Source organism: Thermobia domestica, chromosome 17 (assembly GCF_964235325.1).
Source record: "Thermobia domestica chromosome 17, izTheDome1.hap1.1, whole genome shotgun sequence".
Lineage (NCBI taxonomy): Eukaryota > Metazoa > Arthropoda > Insecta > Zygentoma > Lepismatidae > Thermobia > Thermobia domestica.
In genome coordinates, this window is record NC_137470.1 from 11905967 (window position 1) to 11921748 (window position 15782).

General features: G+C 37.3%; 1 protein-coding gene across 1 annotated transcript in view; it reads left to right on the forward strand.

The window, feature by feature from the left end:
* Positions 1 to 15782, forward strand: part of elgi (E3 ubiquitin-protein ligase NRDP1 elgi) — a 93769-nt gene that overhangs the window by 49799 nt on the left and 28188 nt on the right. The window contains exons 3-5 of the mRNA XM_081743736.1: positions 1264 to 1406; positions 6526 to 6682; positions 12747 to 12878. Of these exons, the coding sequence (XP_081599862.1) occupies positions 1264 to 1406; positions 6526 to 6682; positions 12747 to 12878 (432 nt within the window). The remainder of the gene's footprint in view (positions 1 to 1263; positions 1407 to 6525; positions 6683 to 12746; positions 12879 to 15782) is intronic.

Sequence of the window (15782 nt, forward strand, 5' to 3'; positions counted from 1 at the left end):
CTGCCATGAGCTAAGGGATTCCTAACTACAACCTGAACCTCTGGAGGCTGCCATGAGCTAAGGGATTCCTAACTACAACCTGAACCTCTGGAGGCTGCCATGAGCTAAGGGATTCTAACTACAACCTGAACCTCTGGAGGCTGCCATGAGCTAAGGGATTCTAACTACAACCTGAACCTCTGGAGGCTGCCATGAGCTAAGGGATTCCTAACTACAACCTGAACCTCTGGAGGCTGCCATGAGCTAAGGGATTCCTAACTACAACCTGAACCTCTGGAGGCTGCCATGAGCTAAGGGGATTCCTAAGTTCAACCTGAACGCCTGGAGGCTGCCATGAGCTAAGGTGATTCCAAACTACAATCTGAACCTCTGGAGGCTGCCATGAGCTAATGGGATTCCTAACTACAACATGAACCTTTGGAGGCTGCCATGAGCTAAGGGATTCCTAACTACAACCTGAACCTTGGAGGTTGCCATGAGCTAAGAGGATTCCTAACTACAACCTGAACCTCTGGCGGCTGCTATAAGCTAATGGGATTCCTAACTACAACCTGAACCTCTGGAGACTACCATGAGCTAAGGGAATTCCTAACTACAATGTAAACTTCTTGACGCTGCCATGAACTAAAGAGGTCACCGTAGTACCATATCCTGAAGTTGCTTCAAGACGTCCTGGAGGCTGCTATGAGCTAATAGGTTGCTGTATAAAACATTTCCTTTCTTTACCACACTTGTTATAAGGAAGATTTTGAGATATTCACTTTGTACACACAAAAAATATTTTTGTAATATTTTTATAAAATAAATTAGGTGAAGGGCTAAAATCCCGGACTGTTATTGTCTCTACCAAATCAACATTGTAATATATATATTTTATGCAAGTGCTGCGATCTTTTAGTGTTAATATTTTTGAATGAAATTTCGCAGGAAATGCAAAAACTGGTGGGCAATGTCGGTGGAATTTTATAACTTGGGCACGTGTAAACGTTTAGCACTGTAGTGAAGTTGTACCATTCTACTGTTTCATGTAAAGGCTGTACCACTAAAATAGATAGATTAACATTAATTAAGTTAAATATCTTTAACATGGAGTTATTTTTCACACACCGCATATATATTTACTATTAGTTATTGGTTCCAGATTTACTGCAATCTTGTAGAAACCTGTAAGCGGTCATTGGCATAATGACGCACTCACATATTGCTGCACTAGAAAAGAAAAAAAAAGTACAAAATTGGTTACAAAGGTTATTTTAATTTCAGGCTCCGATATGTGAACACGCCTTTTGCCGAGCATGCATACAGGAATGGATCTCGAGGCAGCCTAGTTGTCCAGTGGACAGGCAACCAATTACGTCAGCACAGCTTAGGCCAGTACCTAGGATATTAAGAAATTTACTCTCAAGGTACTTTTTTTTTCTTTTTTTTACATAGTTTTCCTATAACTTTCGAGAATGTCACAGGAAGAATAATTGAAGTATTTCCAAACCATCGAGTACAATACAAGAAAAATAACCAGAAAGATAAATTACGAACGTCAGAAATGGATCATATAATAAAATTTGTTTATGTAAAAAGTAAAATTCCAGGATCATTGACATTTTTTAAATTTATTTATTAGCATTTTGTACTACAGAAAAGTAATGTTCCATAAATATACACACTATGAACTATAATATACACGGTGTTTGAAAACAACACTGTCAACGTTTGGGAGGTAGTTCCTGATACGAAGATAAGACAAAAAGTTAGACCAACCTTGGTGCACAAATGCTTTCTTTAGGAGTTGTAGGCTGCCGAAAACATGTAAAATGAACTTTTAAGGCCCATAGCTTCAAAACTATGGGACCTACCGTAGTCGGGTTAAGACATCACTTAGGATCTAATATATACCCTATCCAAATATCCATGTTTCATAATCTTTAAGGTACGCACGCAACAATCTTTATAGAGGGAGATCGGCTATGGACATGTAATCTAAAGTACTCATCAACTACCTCTGTAAAATTGTGTAAGTACCACAGGATTCTGAAACTTGGATATTTTGATAGGGCACATAGTAGTTCCTAAGTGAAGTCTTGATCCGACTACGGTAGATCCCATAGTTTTGGAGCTATGGACCTTTAAAGTTCATTTCTTCGTGTTTTCTGCAATCTATAACTCCAAAAGGAAGCATTTGTGCACCCAGGCTGGTCTGTATTTTTTGACTTGTCTTTGTATCAGGAATCACCTCCCAAACGTTGTCAATGTTGTTTCGAAACACGCTGTACATATATATATATATATATATATATATATATATATAGAGAGAGAGAGAGAGAGAGAGAGAGAGAGTACGGACAAATCAATACAAATATATGCGCCTACACAACAGAAAAGCATTACTAATGCAAACTAAAAAGAACAAGAAAACAAAACAAAACAAAAAAAAAGAAAGAAAAAAAAATCATTATCCAAGTTCAGCAAATTTCCTTTTCACCTCATGTGCCGAGTCAGAAAGCAGGGCTAAACAACAGAATCATACAAGTGTTGAACACGTATGTTTCCTTTTAAATTATGGCTTTTTTCAGGGTAAATTATAGACTTTCAGTCAAGCGGCTACAGCATCGTTCGTATTTATCGTAGGATCATGGTTTGTACTTCATTCTCTTCAGAATAGAACAGCCTTTCAAACGGTACCATTCACATTTCCCTATCATGTTTCTGAGACGGAAAATCTTAAAGAGAAATCGGGATTTTTCTGATTTCTTTTTTTTAATTTTGAGCCCCTCTGAATCCTCTCACCCTGTGTGTTAACGCACAGATGTCAAAATCTACTGGAAAATAGTAAAAGCGGGAAAAAATATTTACCAATGAGCCCCGCAATGCCCCAGATTACTCAAAAAGACTCGGATGTAATATAAAAAAAAAAATTCTGAGACATCACTGTTTATCCTAGGGTAATGGTTCGTACATCATTCTCTTCAGAATAGAACAGCCTTTCAAACGATATCCTTCACATGTCTTTATCATTTCTCTGAGGCGGAAAAGTCGCGAAAAAGGGCTTTTTATTTTTAAAAAATCCCTTCTTATTACCTTTTTGCCCCTCTGGACCCCCATATTTTAAAGCAGAGATCTGAAGAAAAAAAAATCTGAAAAATACTGAGATGCAATGAATATGTGTGGAAAATTTCAATCTTGTAGGTGCAAAAGTGCCCGCCAAAAAATAATAAAAATTGATATTTTTTAAAGTTATGACGTCACCACACCCTATGTCTCGACGCAGAAAAGCGTGAAGCCATATGTAACGTGTTCTGCAATGTCTCCATGCTTGAGAAAACAAAAACAAACAAACAAACGAAGTAAAAAGCTTTATTGGCACTTTTTAATCGAATAATGAAGACAGTACGTTAGTACTTAAAAATAGTTACTAAAACTTAAAAGGCTTATAGGTCAATATTTGATTCTGGATTGTTGTTGATTCTGGAAGGTGGCGGATAAGAAAGGATTGCGTGTCTAGCTTTCTGGGTTTGTTTATGAATGCATATCCTCCCCAATAAGCTAGCACAATTGATTTGTGACTTAAGTATTCCGCTGAGGAATGTCGAATCACATTTTATTCTTCTGTTGGTCAGTGTACCTAGGTACTGAAGTTGAACCTGTTATACAAACTTACGTGGTTGAATCTATGATATCCCGTATTGTTTTACTAAGCGCAAATACTTTATGGAAAATTTTTTGAATACGTTCTATTTTCTCTGCTTAAAACGAGAGCAGGAACACCCTTTACTGCAATACTCGAAATAGGTCTAAGAAGAGAAGAATATAGTGACTGTGAATATCTCGAAAGAAAGAAAAAAAACTATAATTCGGATGTCCTGCCGCTGATATAATTGATGTGCTCATTAAAACAAAAGTCTAGTAATAATTACCATATTTATTCAGTTGTAAACCGACCCCCAGAAATCAAAATTGAATCAGTAATATCAGGGCTCATAGCAGGTCACTTTTTTAACTAAAAGTTGCTTTTTTTCATGTTGGTCACTAAAAGTTTCTTTTTTTCAAATTTGTCACTAAAAGTTACTTTTTTTGGGAGGTAAAATGACTTTCGTGTGATTTATGTTTTGCATTGGCAGTTTTCTAAGAAAAATATTATAAAAATAAATGGAAAAAGGCTGAAACTTGTTACTCATTACTCTTATGAAAGCTTCAAGTACTTGCTGCCACATGTGAAACAGTCAGCTTTATTCTCTCTCACTTCAGCTTTTATTCTTTCTATAGCACAGTGGGTGGTTGGTGAATGCTTAAGCTTTCAAGGTGAGGTTGAGAACCCACATTGTGTGCACGCGTGTCCACTAGGTGCATTCCCCTCACACAACAGCAGTGCCAGGCACACCTGCAATGGTATATAAGCCTACAGCGAGTAGACATGAGAGCAGTAGAGTAGTGTACTCTTTAGTAACGAGTCACTATTCAGTTTGAAGAGTGGTTCTCATCGTCTGTTTGTTTGGAGGTCACCAGGACACATTACCACCACTAACATTTTGCTGAAATGAATAGGTATTATGGTATGGGGCAGCAGCATCTTACAAGCTTGTACATTACTTCATATATTGCTGCAGCGAAAGGAAACAACTGAGATTTAGAGGAACGTCATCCTTGAACAATCTGTTTGACTGTTCCTTGGTGCATACGATCCTGAATTTCGTTTTATGGATGATCTTCCACGTGCATCTAGAGCACAGTTGGTGGAGCATTACCTGAAGACATCACGCGTCTCGAGTGACTAGTGTAGTCGCCGGACCTCAATCCCATTAAGCATGCATGGGATGCCCTTGGATGACGGATTGTAGCCTTAACACTTCCACCATGGTCAATTACTGAAGTTTGCAGGTGCTTGTGCAAGATTTCAAGAGTTTGTTTAGTTCACAGCCGTCTGTTTCACGTTTCTAAGCAAGCAGAAACATTTTTGTGCCAATTGTTCGTTATTGCCACTGTTATCCGCACACTTCCTAAGTTTTGGACATGAATCATTCATTTGCAATTGTAAATACTTGAAGGACTTCATTTCCATTTCCGAGAGGTGGTGAATCGGTTAAATTAACAAGAACTCCCACGAGGTTATAACCAACAAGATGGAACCACAGGATGATATTCGACGCGAGAATCAGGCGGTGACATCAGAGGTTCAGGCAGCCACCTTCAGAACCATACATCATCATCTTCAGTTGTGTTCGTACACTTAGGGAGGTTCTCTTCAGCACTTTCTACATCTTGATTTCATTCCATTTCTTATGCATCCAGCAATAACATACAAAGTTCTGATTCATTTCCTCTTGCTAAGAAATTTGGTTTACAAAAACTCCTTTATATACGAGGGGAAGTCAAAAACTTCCAGGAATTTCGTTGTAACTATTTATTACCACAATATAGGTACACATTCATTTAATCGCCTTGAAAGTAGGCTCCTTGGGAACACACACACCTGTTCCATCGCTCCTGAAATTGCTAGAAACAACGCTGAAAGTGCTGTTTTGGTATGTTCCAAAATTCAGCCGTCGCGTTGGTTTGGATGTCTTCTACGGTGGCAAAACGGTTACCTTTGAGGCCTTTTTTGATCTCGAGGACGAGCCAGAGATAAAACCCCTTCACGTGGTGGTATACGTGGCACCGCAACTTGTTCTTTTTATCTACTTTCTCAGTTGTACTTTTTACAGAACGTATTATCTCGCGAATTGTAACAAGAGTTAGGTTACGATTCTTGTTTTCGTACCAAATGTAAATACACAAATTTGTGTTACTTAAATATTCCTTTTGTGAGTACCTTAGAGTGGTGCCTCTGACAATAAAATACTGTGATAATAAACAAGTCGTGGCAATAGCAATAAGTCTGCTAAATGCATATTGTAATATCCTAAACGTTATCTATATTTGAAAACACCAACTTGTTATTTATAAACAAACCCACGTGCCCTCTTACAATAACTACTACAAGCAAGCAGACGATAGATATCCGCACTGTCCAGAAGAGGGTATAAAGCGTGTAAAGTGTTCATCGACATCAGTTTCAGCTGGTCAAATCTCTTCTTCTAGCTTGCCTGGAGCTCTGAGGTCTCTGCCCAGCCAGCTTGCTGAAGCCCTGTTTGAACTCAGCCACTCTTTTAGTTTGCCTGGATCTGTGCAAGACATCAACTTATCTTAGCTCCCCTGGAGCTCTGAGGTCTCTGCCCACCTAGTTTGCCTGGTACTCTTCTGTTTTCCCTGTTCGCTTAGCTTGCATGGAGCTCTGTGGTTTCCCTACTCGCTTAGATTGCCTGCAGCTTTGTGGGAATCTTTCCCGTGGGAATCTACCCAAGCTACATAGTAAACTTTCTGTTCGTCTTAGGATCACACTTATAGTGACTTTGTGTTATATTGTATATGACAGGATTTTTATAATAATAAAAGGTCGTGGGAGAAGGCCGAATCCCACGTGCTAAATTGTTGTAGCTACAATCTTAAGAAGGTAATTCTAAAATATACTTAGTTTTTGTTTCTTTTTTGCAGACTGTGTATCACCTGTGATAATGTATCTTATGGCTGTACTTTAGTTATAAAACTAGACTTGTTATCCGCACACCTAGAAGAATGTGAGCACAATCCAAAACGACCTGTCCCCTGCGAACAAGGATGTGGACTCGTCATTCCTAAAGATGAACTGAAGGTATTGTATGTAACACTTGGTGTCTTTTACATGTGTAGGTATAGGTTAAAAGTTTTCACTAGCGAATTTCAGACGTAACTGAAGCGAGCGTAAAAAACTTCTATTATCCAACTCAACTAGCATGTGTGTGTCTGTGTGTCCGTCTATCCGCCTGTTTCACAATAACTGTCGTAAAACTTATTTGATTTCAATGAAACTTGGTATTTGTCTTCCTCTAACCTTTCGAAATAATCCTTTTCTTTGGAGTAAGAGGGGAAAATCCGTACCATGTTGCATCTTTGCGTGCACAAAACAATTTTCCGGCAAAACACGTAAAAATATTCGGTTTTGATTTTAAAATGTAGTGTACAAAGTGCATCCTAAAACAACTGAAAAAATTTCGAAATAAACAATGCGTATCTTAATAATACAAAATTGATTTGTCTTCAAAGTACTCTCCATGGAAGTAAATGTGAGTGTTTCATCGTTCCTGTCATTCTTCAGACATCTGGAATTCTTTTTGTAAAACACTGTTTAAAAATCTCTCACAGGTTCATGGGAATGATATCTGTGAAATATATAAATGGAATGTAGTAATATAAATGATAAAATTGTCGAATTTTTCTGTATTTTTTTACGGATCACGAAATTTGATAATAAGTCCCGTAAAGTCACATAAAATTCACGAATTAGGAATTTCAAGTTCTTGTAAACACCCTGCGAAAGAATTCAAAGATATGATTCGTAATCAACTTGGAACACTGCAGAAATTATTGGAAACCTTATTGATAGTATGGTTCACTGTTCACATACTTACATTAAATTTTGAGCTCCCTAGTCATCTCTCGACCCGAAAATCTAATAAAGGGTACGGGCCACCGCACTAAACTTTCTCGGTTCAATTCCTTAAACTAAATCACATTATGATACAGTTATTGATAAAACATTTCCTTGTGAAATACGAACAAATTTTAAGGCGTTTTCGGGAAACTTCACCCAAAGAAAATTTACCGCGAAAAGTAAACTGTCCCTTGTAGATTTTTCCCTAGGAAATGACTTGTGCCTTATATTAGGGTTATTAATGAAATATTTGTATACATGATGTTTCAAAACAACACCGACAATGTTTTGAGGTGATTTCTGACACCAAGATAACACACAAAGTATAGACCAAGCTGGGTGCACAAATGCTTCCTTTCGGAGTTATAGGCTGCCGAAAACATGAAAAAAAATGAACTTCAAAGGTTTATAGCTCCAAATCTATGGGACTTACCGTAGTCGAGTCAAAACTTCACTTAGGAACCTAATATGTGCACTATCCAAAATACATGTTTCAGAATCCTAAGATACGCGACCATTTTTATAGAGGGAGTTTGGCTACGAGCATATAATTTAAGTATTCACCAACTACCTCTATAAAAATTGTTGTAGAAGTACCGCAGGATTCTGAAACATGGATATTTGTTTAGAGCATATACTAGTTCCTAAGCGAAGTCTTAATACGACTACTATAGGTCCCGAAGTTTTAAAGCTATGAGCCTTTAAAGTTCATTTTTTCATGTTTTCGGCAGCCTGAAACTCGGAAAGGAAGCATTTGTGCACCCAGATTGATTTATACTTTTTGTCTTATCTTGGTGTCAGGAATCACCTCCTAAACGTTGTCGGTGTTGTTTTGAAATACCCTGTATAAAATAACAAAAACGCAGAAGTCGAATTTCACAAAACTGTAAGAAAACTCAGCGCAAAACAACTACTTGTGGATATTTTTATGAAAGTTATTTATGCAACATTACAGGCATATTATTGAAATATTTATTTTTTGAACAAAATCAGTAGCGTCATTTTTGAGAATATCGTCCGAAAAAAAAAAAAACCTTCAAGAGCAAACTATCCCTTCTTGATTTTTGAAAAGAAATGACATATATCACAGTACATGGGGCTGTTATTGAAAAATTAAACTTCCTTGTGGCTAAATAGTTAGCGTACGTGCCTTTGGCGTAGGAGATCCGGGTTCGATTCCCGGCGGGAGCTCATATGGTTTGGTTCACGTCTCATATAGCCTCGCTGCTAAACGAAATGCTAAATTAAAAGTCAAATCGAATAAAGTTTTTGAAAATTTGGTTTATGAGATATGAACAGAATCGTTATATCCATTTCTGAGAATATCGCAAATTTTTTTACCTTACAGTAAACTACCCTTAATTTTAGGGATAGCAACAAAATTCGAAAAAAAAAAAAAGAACATGGAGAATCACATAAAAACTTTAAAATTTGCCCTCGATACATTGAACAATATGGCCTCTAGGTGGGTGTTCAGCAAGACGAACTGACGGGTAGCTGTCGAGAAATCAGTTTTTCGATATGTATGGATCCAGGGCCGGCCCTAGGCAATTTATCGTCCCGTGCAGTGGCATCATTTGCCCCCTTTCTCCAGAAAGAACAAATCGTAAAAGCCACGATTTTAAGTATGCTTCCCCATTATGAACAAGGAAGGGGAGGGAAATAGGACTCGCACTCAGAAAGCCTAAACACTACGAATACAATCTCGTTCTGTCTTTTTCTTTAAATAATAATCTATTATGTTAGTGAAGGATAAATACACCTGCAGAGGAAAGACGGTAATCCTTTTTACACAATTCAGTATCGAGCTTCAATCTCAATATATCAGCTTGCAGTTCCAGTGCAACTAGCTCTTTTATCTTGATTTCTTGATTTTCCTTCTACATCGGTAAAAAGAAATGAAAAAGAACAAAACTTTTTCCCGCCTTCAATGAAAAAGATCTTGTTTGTGACAAAGACAAGACTAGTTTTCATATAAAAACTGGATTACTAACTAAATGGAACAGGTATTCACTACTGTTCGACAATTGATTTCTTTTATTTGACAACAATCAAGCGATTCATGCTAAGATTCGTTTGATCATTTGCTTTAGCAATGTCCATGTGATCTTAAACTAATGTGAGCTAAACATGATTTATGAACGTCGTATTCAAATTGAAGGTCAGCTTAGTAAATTTAACTACCATCATCATGAAGTCAGTTTCCAACAAGAAATATTTATTTTAAATAATGTTGTTATGACAGATTTTTCCGCCGCGTAGCAATTCATATGTTGCACATATGGTAGAACCAGTCCTGGATGGGCCATGAAACAAGTAAAACCATTTAAATATAGATTTCGATTTTCTTTTTGTGATCACTATACTTTCTTCTCTCTTTCGTCGCTCGACAGTAAAAACGGGTTTATACGGAATTAGATCTGGTGGAAGAAGTGTGGAAAATTCGGCGTTCGTAAGTGACTCCTTTTTATGAAAATCTTATGAGACACTTCCCCGTTGCTTTTTATATTAGTAAGGATAGATTTGAAGCTCTGACCATAAGAAAATGATTAATTTTGATTAAAATGTAAATTATCTGATAAGGTACCGTTAGGTAATAATTAGGGATGGGCACGTGTCGAGCTAAAACTTGACTCGCAACTCGATTTGTATTCGAGTCGAGTCAAAGATAATTTTCTCGAGTGAAGTTCCGAGCCGAGTCACTGTTTCTGAGGTCGAGTTTCAAGTCGAATCGAGTTTGGTAAATGGCTCTCTCGTTTAGCTCGTTTTAACTCGTTTCGAAACCGTGGCGTGATTCAACTGGAAAGCGAAACCATGAGAAATGTAAGCAGTAATGTGGAATACTTTCAGTGTTGCTTACGAGAGGGTAAACTACTCGCATCGTCTCGATAATGAGGCAATCTCAAATGTCTTGAGCTGCAATATAAATATATAATACGATTCTTACCATCAAAACTGTACAGTTTAATTTTCGACCTGAAGCAGAAACACAATTCGAGTGGTGATGTCAACCAGCTCGGCTCGGTTCAATTGAGCGAATAGATCGAGCCGGCTCGGTTAGGGTGAGCCGTAAGCTCATTCCGGTTTGGCTTAGGTGAGCCATCGGCTTGGTCCGGCTCAACTGAGCAGAGGGCTTGATGAGTCGGCTTGATCGGCTAAGCTGTTGGCTTGGCTCACTTCTCCGTTCGGCTCGATAGTGAAAGAGCTGCGCATCTCAAACCCAGAACCTCGTGAACGATGTCCTTGCGTCCTAGACTTCACGACTACCGAGGTTGGCAGTCAATTAGTTTTTAGTATTCTGATACAAACCGCCTATCTTTCATGTTTATACATTTATTATTATTATTATTATTATTATTATTATTATTATTATTATTATTATTATTATTATTATTATTATTATTATTATTATGTTGTCTATGTAGGATATGCGTGGGAGGCCCGGGTTCGATTCCCGGCGGGAGCTCATGTGGTTCGGATTCCACGTTAATCAGTAGATCCACGTCTCATATAGCCTCGCTGCTGAACGGGACGTAAAACTCAAAATCAACTCAACTCAACTCTATGTAGGATACTTGAAGAGAATACTTGAAACTTCACGCAGGATTCGGTTCGATGTGGCTCGGCTCGACTCGAACCTCGATCCGCATTCGATTCGATTTGAAGGAAATTTTTAAGCCGAGTTCTCGAGTCGAGCTCAGAGATGTCTGTTTCGGATTGAGTCGAGTGTGAAAGAGAACTTGCTCGTGCCCATTCCTAGTAATAATCTGTTATTTGGGTGTATTCTACCTGTAAGCTTATTTGTGATATTGTTTTATTAAAAAAAAAAAAAAAAAAAAAAAAAAAAAAAGATAAATTTGTGGTTCATTTCGGAAATTTTTGTTTGTGTAAAACAACACCGAGGCTATATGTGGGGTGGAATTATACCTTCAAAACTATCAAGATTGTGGCTCCAGCGGATCTGAAAATTTACGAATGCGAATTACATCAACGTATCTCTTTTAAAGATTCAATGTGAAATTGTAGTCTTGAAAATTCGCATCTTCAGCTTTTGAGGAAGCGATAACAACTGTCAACACTTCTTAACTACAAAGAATCCATTTATACTTTCTATCATAATGCCAGACTGTGGCTGATTAAATATTATTTTTTTTTTCTGCCGACTAAGGGACTTACATTCCATGTGGGGAGATGGAGTTTTCTGTACGCAGCCATGATGACACCACTGCACACTTCATCCATTTTACCTTACACTATAATATGTTTCGACAAATAATCTGTATACATAAAAATGAAAGTCACTATGTTTGTCACTTCATACGTCTTGAAGCACCCAACTGATCTCGATCAAATTTTCAACATAGATGAGATTCTGTTCTGGGATGGTTTTTATCATTTCACTTCGACGTTGTAACTTAGGGAAGAGGGAGGAGGGGAGATATATATAAACATGATCGAAAATAACCGATATTAGTGTCGAATCCATAGTTTTCGAGATCGTCGAAATGAACAGTGACACTTTCGGTGTGGTTTAAATCCAAATTCAGTTTCTATTGCTCTTTATGTCCAAAATGAAACGTATTCTCCCCATGCGAAGAATGGGCAGTCTGCTAGTATAATATAAAATGCGAATATAATAAAATATGGAAGTGGAAAAATAAGCAAAATAGTTTATGTAGTCATGGCTTAGTCTCCAACGGAGGCTTGTCTTGATTAGTTGAACATTGTCGAATTCAGACTCAAATATTTTGACCAATAATAATAACGATAATAGTCTCTTTTTATATATATATACTGTTGGTTTGCTCGTATTTTTTCCTAAACACTGCTGTGTTGGAATTTGACATGCTGGAATCTGCATCAATTTGACTGTAGACACACTGTTCACACGACTTTAGATGAACAATTCCAGCATGTTTAAATCATTCGCATTTTTTCTTCGGTTATCGAAATTCACATGGTGGGAACTCGTGGAGGCTTTGCAATTAATTTATACACGCTGGGAAATAAATATTCGCATTCGGATCCAGTGGAGAGGCTCCATGTGTTCAGTGCCCTCCCACCGGGAATCAAACCAGGGACCACATACCACAAAAGCGCGGACTAGCTGCCAGACCAGCATGTAAGACTATTTACGGAAATGTGGGTAAAATAGATGAACCCTTGAATTTATTGCATTGTTTTATGAGCAGAGATGGATACCTTGTTCAAATGTATCACTTACATATAACATTGTTTGTTATAGGATCACAACTGTGTTCGAGAACTGAGATCCCTAATACAGTCACAGCAACAAAAGATCGGCGATCTTCAACAGGAGATTGCTGAACAAAGGTTCCAGATCAACGAGCAAAAACGAGAGCTCCAATTGTTGAAGGTAAGCTATTGTTTCGAGTGTAATAATGTACTGTATAAGGTAGTTGTGGTCAAGGAGGCTTGTCAAACACCTGGGAAGTTGCTACACAGAAGAAATAGACAAGTGAAATACCAGTGGAAAAGGGAGTCTTTCAAAAAGTAAAAAGATCCCTCACAACAAAAGTAATACTCATAATTAGAAAGATATTTGCTAAATGTTTTCTTTGGGATGTAGTTTTTTAATGTTTGCAAGTTGTAGGTGATCAACAAGAAAAAACAAAAGTATCAAGAGTTTTGAAATTGGTTATAGAGAAAAATGCTTAAAGTACAATGGACCAAGAAAATAAAATATGATAAAAATCTCAGAAAAATATAACTAGGTGTCGGACCACCTTTTGTCCTCAGAATAGCTCTGATGCGACATGGTGAGTCGTATAGGTCATGGTTGTTAGCAAGTTGAGTCTTACATTAATCTGCATACAATGTGTGCACTTCCATCTCGCGTCTCCAAAACAGCCCACAGATGCTCAATATGACGTTCGGGGAATGTGTTGCCTAGGAAAGGTTTTCAACTTCATCCCGATGTTTGGCAAACCACGCCACAATAGTTGTAGCAGTGTGAGTGGACGCATAATCATCCTGAAATGTGACGTCATTGCAGGGGAACAACACAAACAATAGGATGCACATGGTCTTCTAAAATGACGCGCATTATCGTCCTGAAATATGACTTATTGCACGGAAAGAATACATGTACCATAGCTTGCAGATTGCCTCGTAAACATCTGAACTATAGGATGTACTACCATGAGCAAAATAAATGACGCGTCTCTTTATTTTGAAGTTTTTTGAAAATATCTCCGTTTTCTTTAATGTTCGAAATTTCGGAAGGTTTCCCCAGCAGGACAGGTTAATAACAAACCCGTTTTTAATATTTGTGTTAGATATTAGCTTAAAATAAAGAAATTAGAAGCAAAAAACATTAAATCGACAGAAATCTCGAGAATTACCAACTCTGCTAAAGTGGGAAATTTTCAAGAACACGAGGGAATTCTGCATTTCAACACGAAGCAGCGACATCTATGTCATTGAGAGAAATGTGGATTAAATCTACAAACTAAACTTTTAACGAATATTTCTAGTATGTCTTATTATATGCATTATCTGCAAACTCCAAATATATGAATATATGCTAAGTATTAACATAAAGATAGAGCAAATAGTGGAAATTATCTATGGAAAAGGACGAATTGGTAGGACGATCGTAATGAAATATCGTCTTTACCGGAACAGGCTCAGTTCACGTAAAAAAACAAATAGCTCAGTTAGTTAAAGCAATGAGTCTGTATGCTGAAGGTAGCGGGTTCGATCCCATGGAAGTGCCGTTGTCATTTTTATCTCTACACTACGGTTATTTTATTTATTTTTTTATGTGGGAAAGAATTAAATTGTAACGTATGTGTAAAACTCATGACGATACCAAAAAAAAGAAAAAATGCTGTTGTCGCACTTGCATTAGCGTCCCTAATTTTGTTTGCAAACAGTTTCGTAATTATTTCCCCTGTGCTCACTGCTCACCATATGCTCGCTGGCGCATAACGAATGTTTCCCAGTAAATGTTAATTCTAATTTGGAGAATTTTATAAAGTTTCACAATATTTCTCACTAGATACTCTTCTATCTACGTGTTTGGATATTTTGATAACAGATGTCCCTATTAAATGTTTAATTTTCCCTAGATGTTTAATTACGGAAAAGTTTTACAATGTATTTGTATTGAATTGAAATTGTTTTGAATTTACTACATAAGGTAAGTAGACCGAAGGAGGAGAACTCAAGTAATTGATATTCTACGTAAAAGCAACCTATTGTAGAATGATGATGCTTCTTACCTTCAGCACATAATCTTTACGTTAGAGAGTCAGACAGAGAAAAATCCTGGTTTTTCCTCCTCTATGACCACCCATATTAAACCTCTACATATCATTGTTCGTCTCACAAAATTTCGGTGCTCCAAAAACATTCAAATAATAATAATAATAATAATAATAATAATAATAATAATCCTGAATATGCCATCCTTACATAATGTAAGGATATCTTAGTTTCCTTGATTAAATCTTAAATATCTTAGTTTAAAATGCTTTCTTTAGTACTTATTTGAGCAACCATGTAGGAGGGGTACGACTTTTTATTTTGCCCCTCTCATTTCAGTACCCTTCCAACAGAAAGTAATTTTTGATAAGCAGGACAGACAAAATGAATAAGAAATATATTTACAGCATCCTCTCCCCTTTCATGATTGGAATATCACGTAATATTTTTTATTCTACGAAAGATGGCCCTGTGCGGTTAGGGGTAGGTAACTAAAAAAATACCTAATATATAGCGCCCCTTGATTGTAATATTACCGCTTCTTTATTTGTACGAGGGAGCCCCTACACAATCAAGGGTGACAAAAAGAATAGGAAGAGTGTCTATTGATTCCAGTGGTGGATCCAGCACGAACTCCTGGGGGAGGGGAGTTGAAGTGAAACATTCTTTTGATGATGTGAAGCTGTCACAAATTACCACTTAACTAAACTAAACAATAGTGGGGGGAACCGGAACCCAGTCAGTTTAAATTGGTGTAAAAGTTTAATTTTTGGGTTCATATTAAAAGTTGTGGTTTCAAATGAGAATTTCAGTCCAAGTGGTCAATCATCAAATCTCGTGGGGCTCTTCAGTGTAGGCTAATACGGCCCCCTTATGAGAAAAGGCAAAATTATTAACATGTTTATAACTTTCGAATTTTTCGTCTATTTTAAAGAAATATTTTGCTTCGTATTAAAGTGTTGGTTCCAAATGACAAATTCAGTCCGAGTGGACAATGATCAAATCTCCGGGGGGGGGGGCTCTTCAGTATAGGGGGCTACGGCTCCCTTAT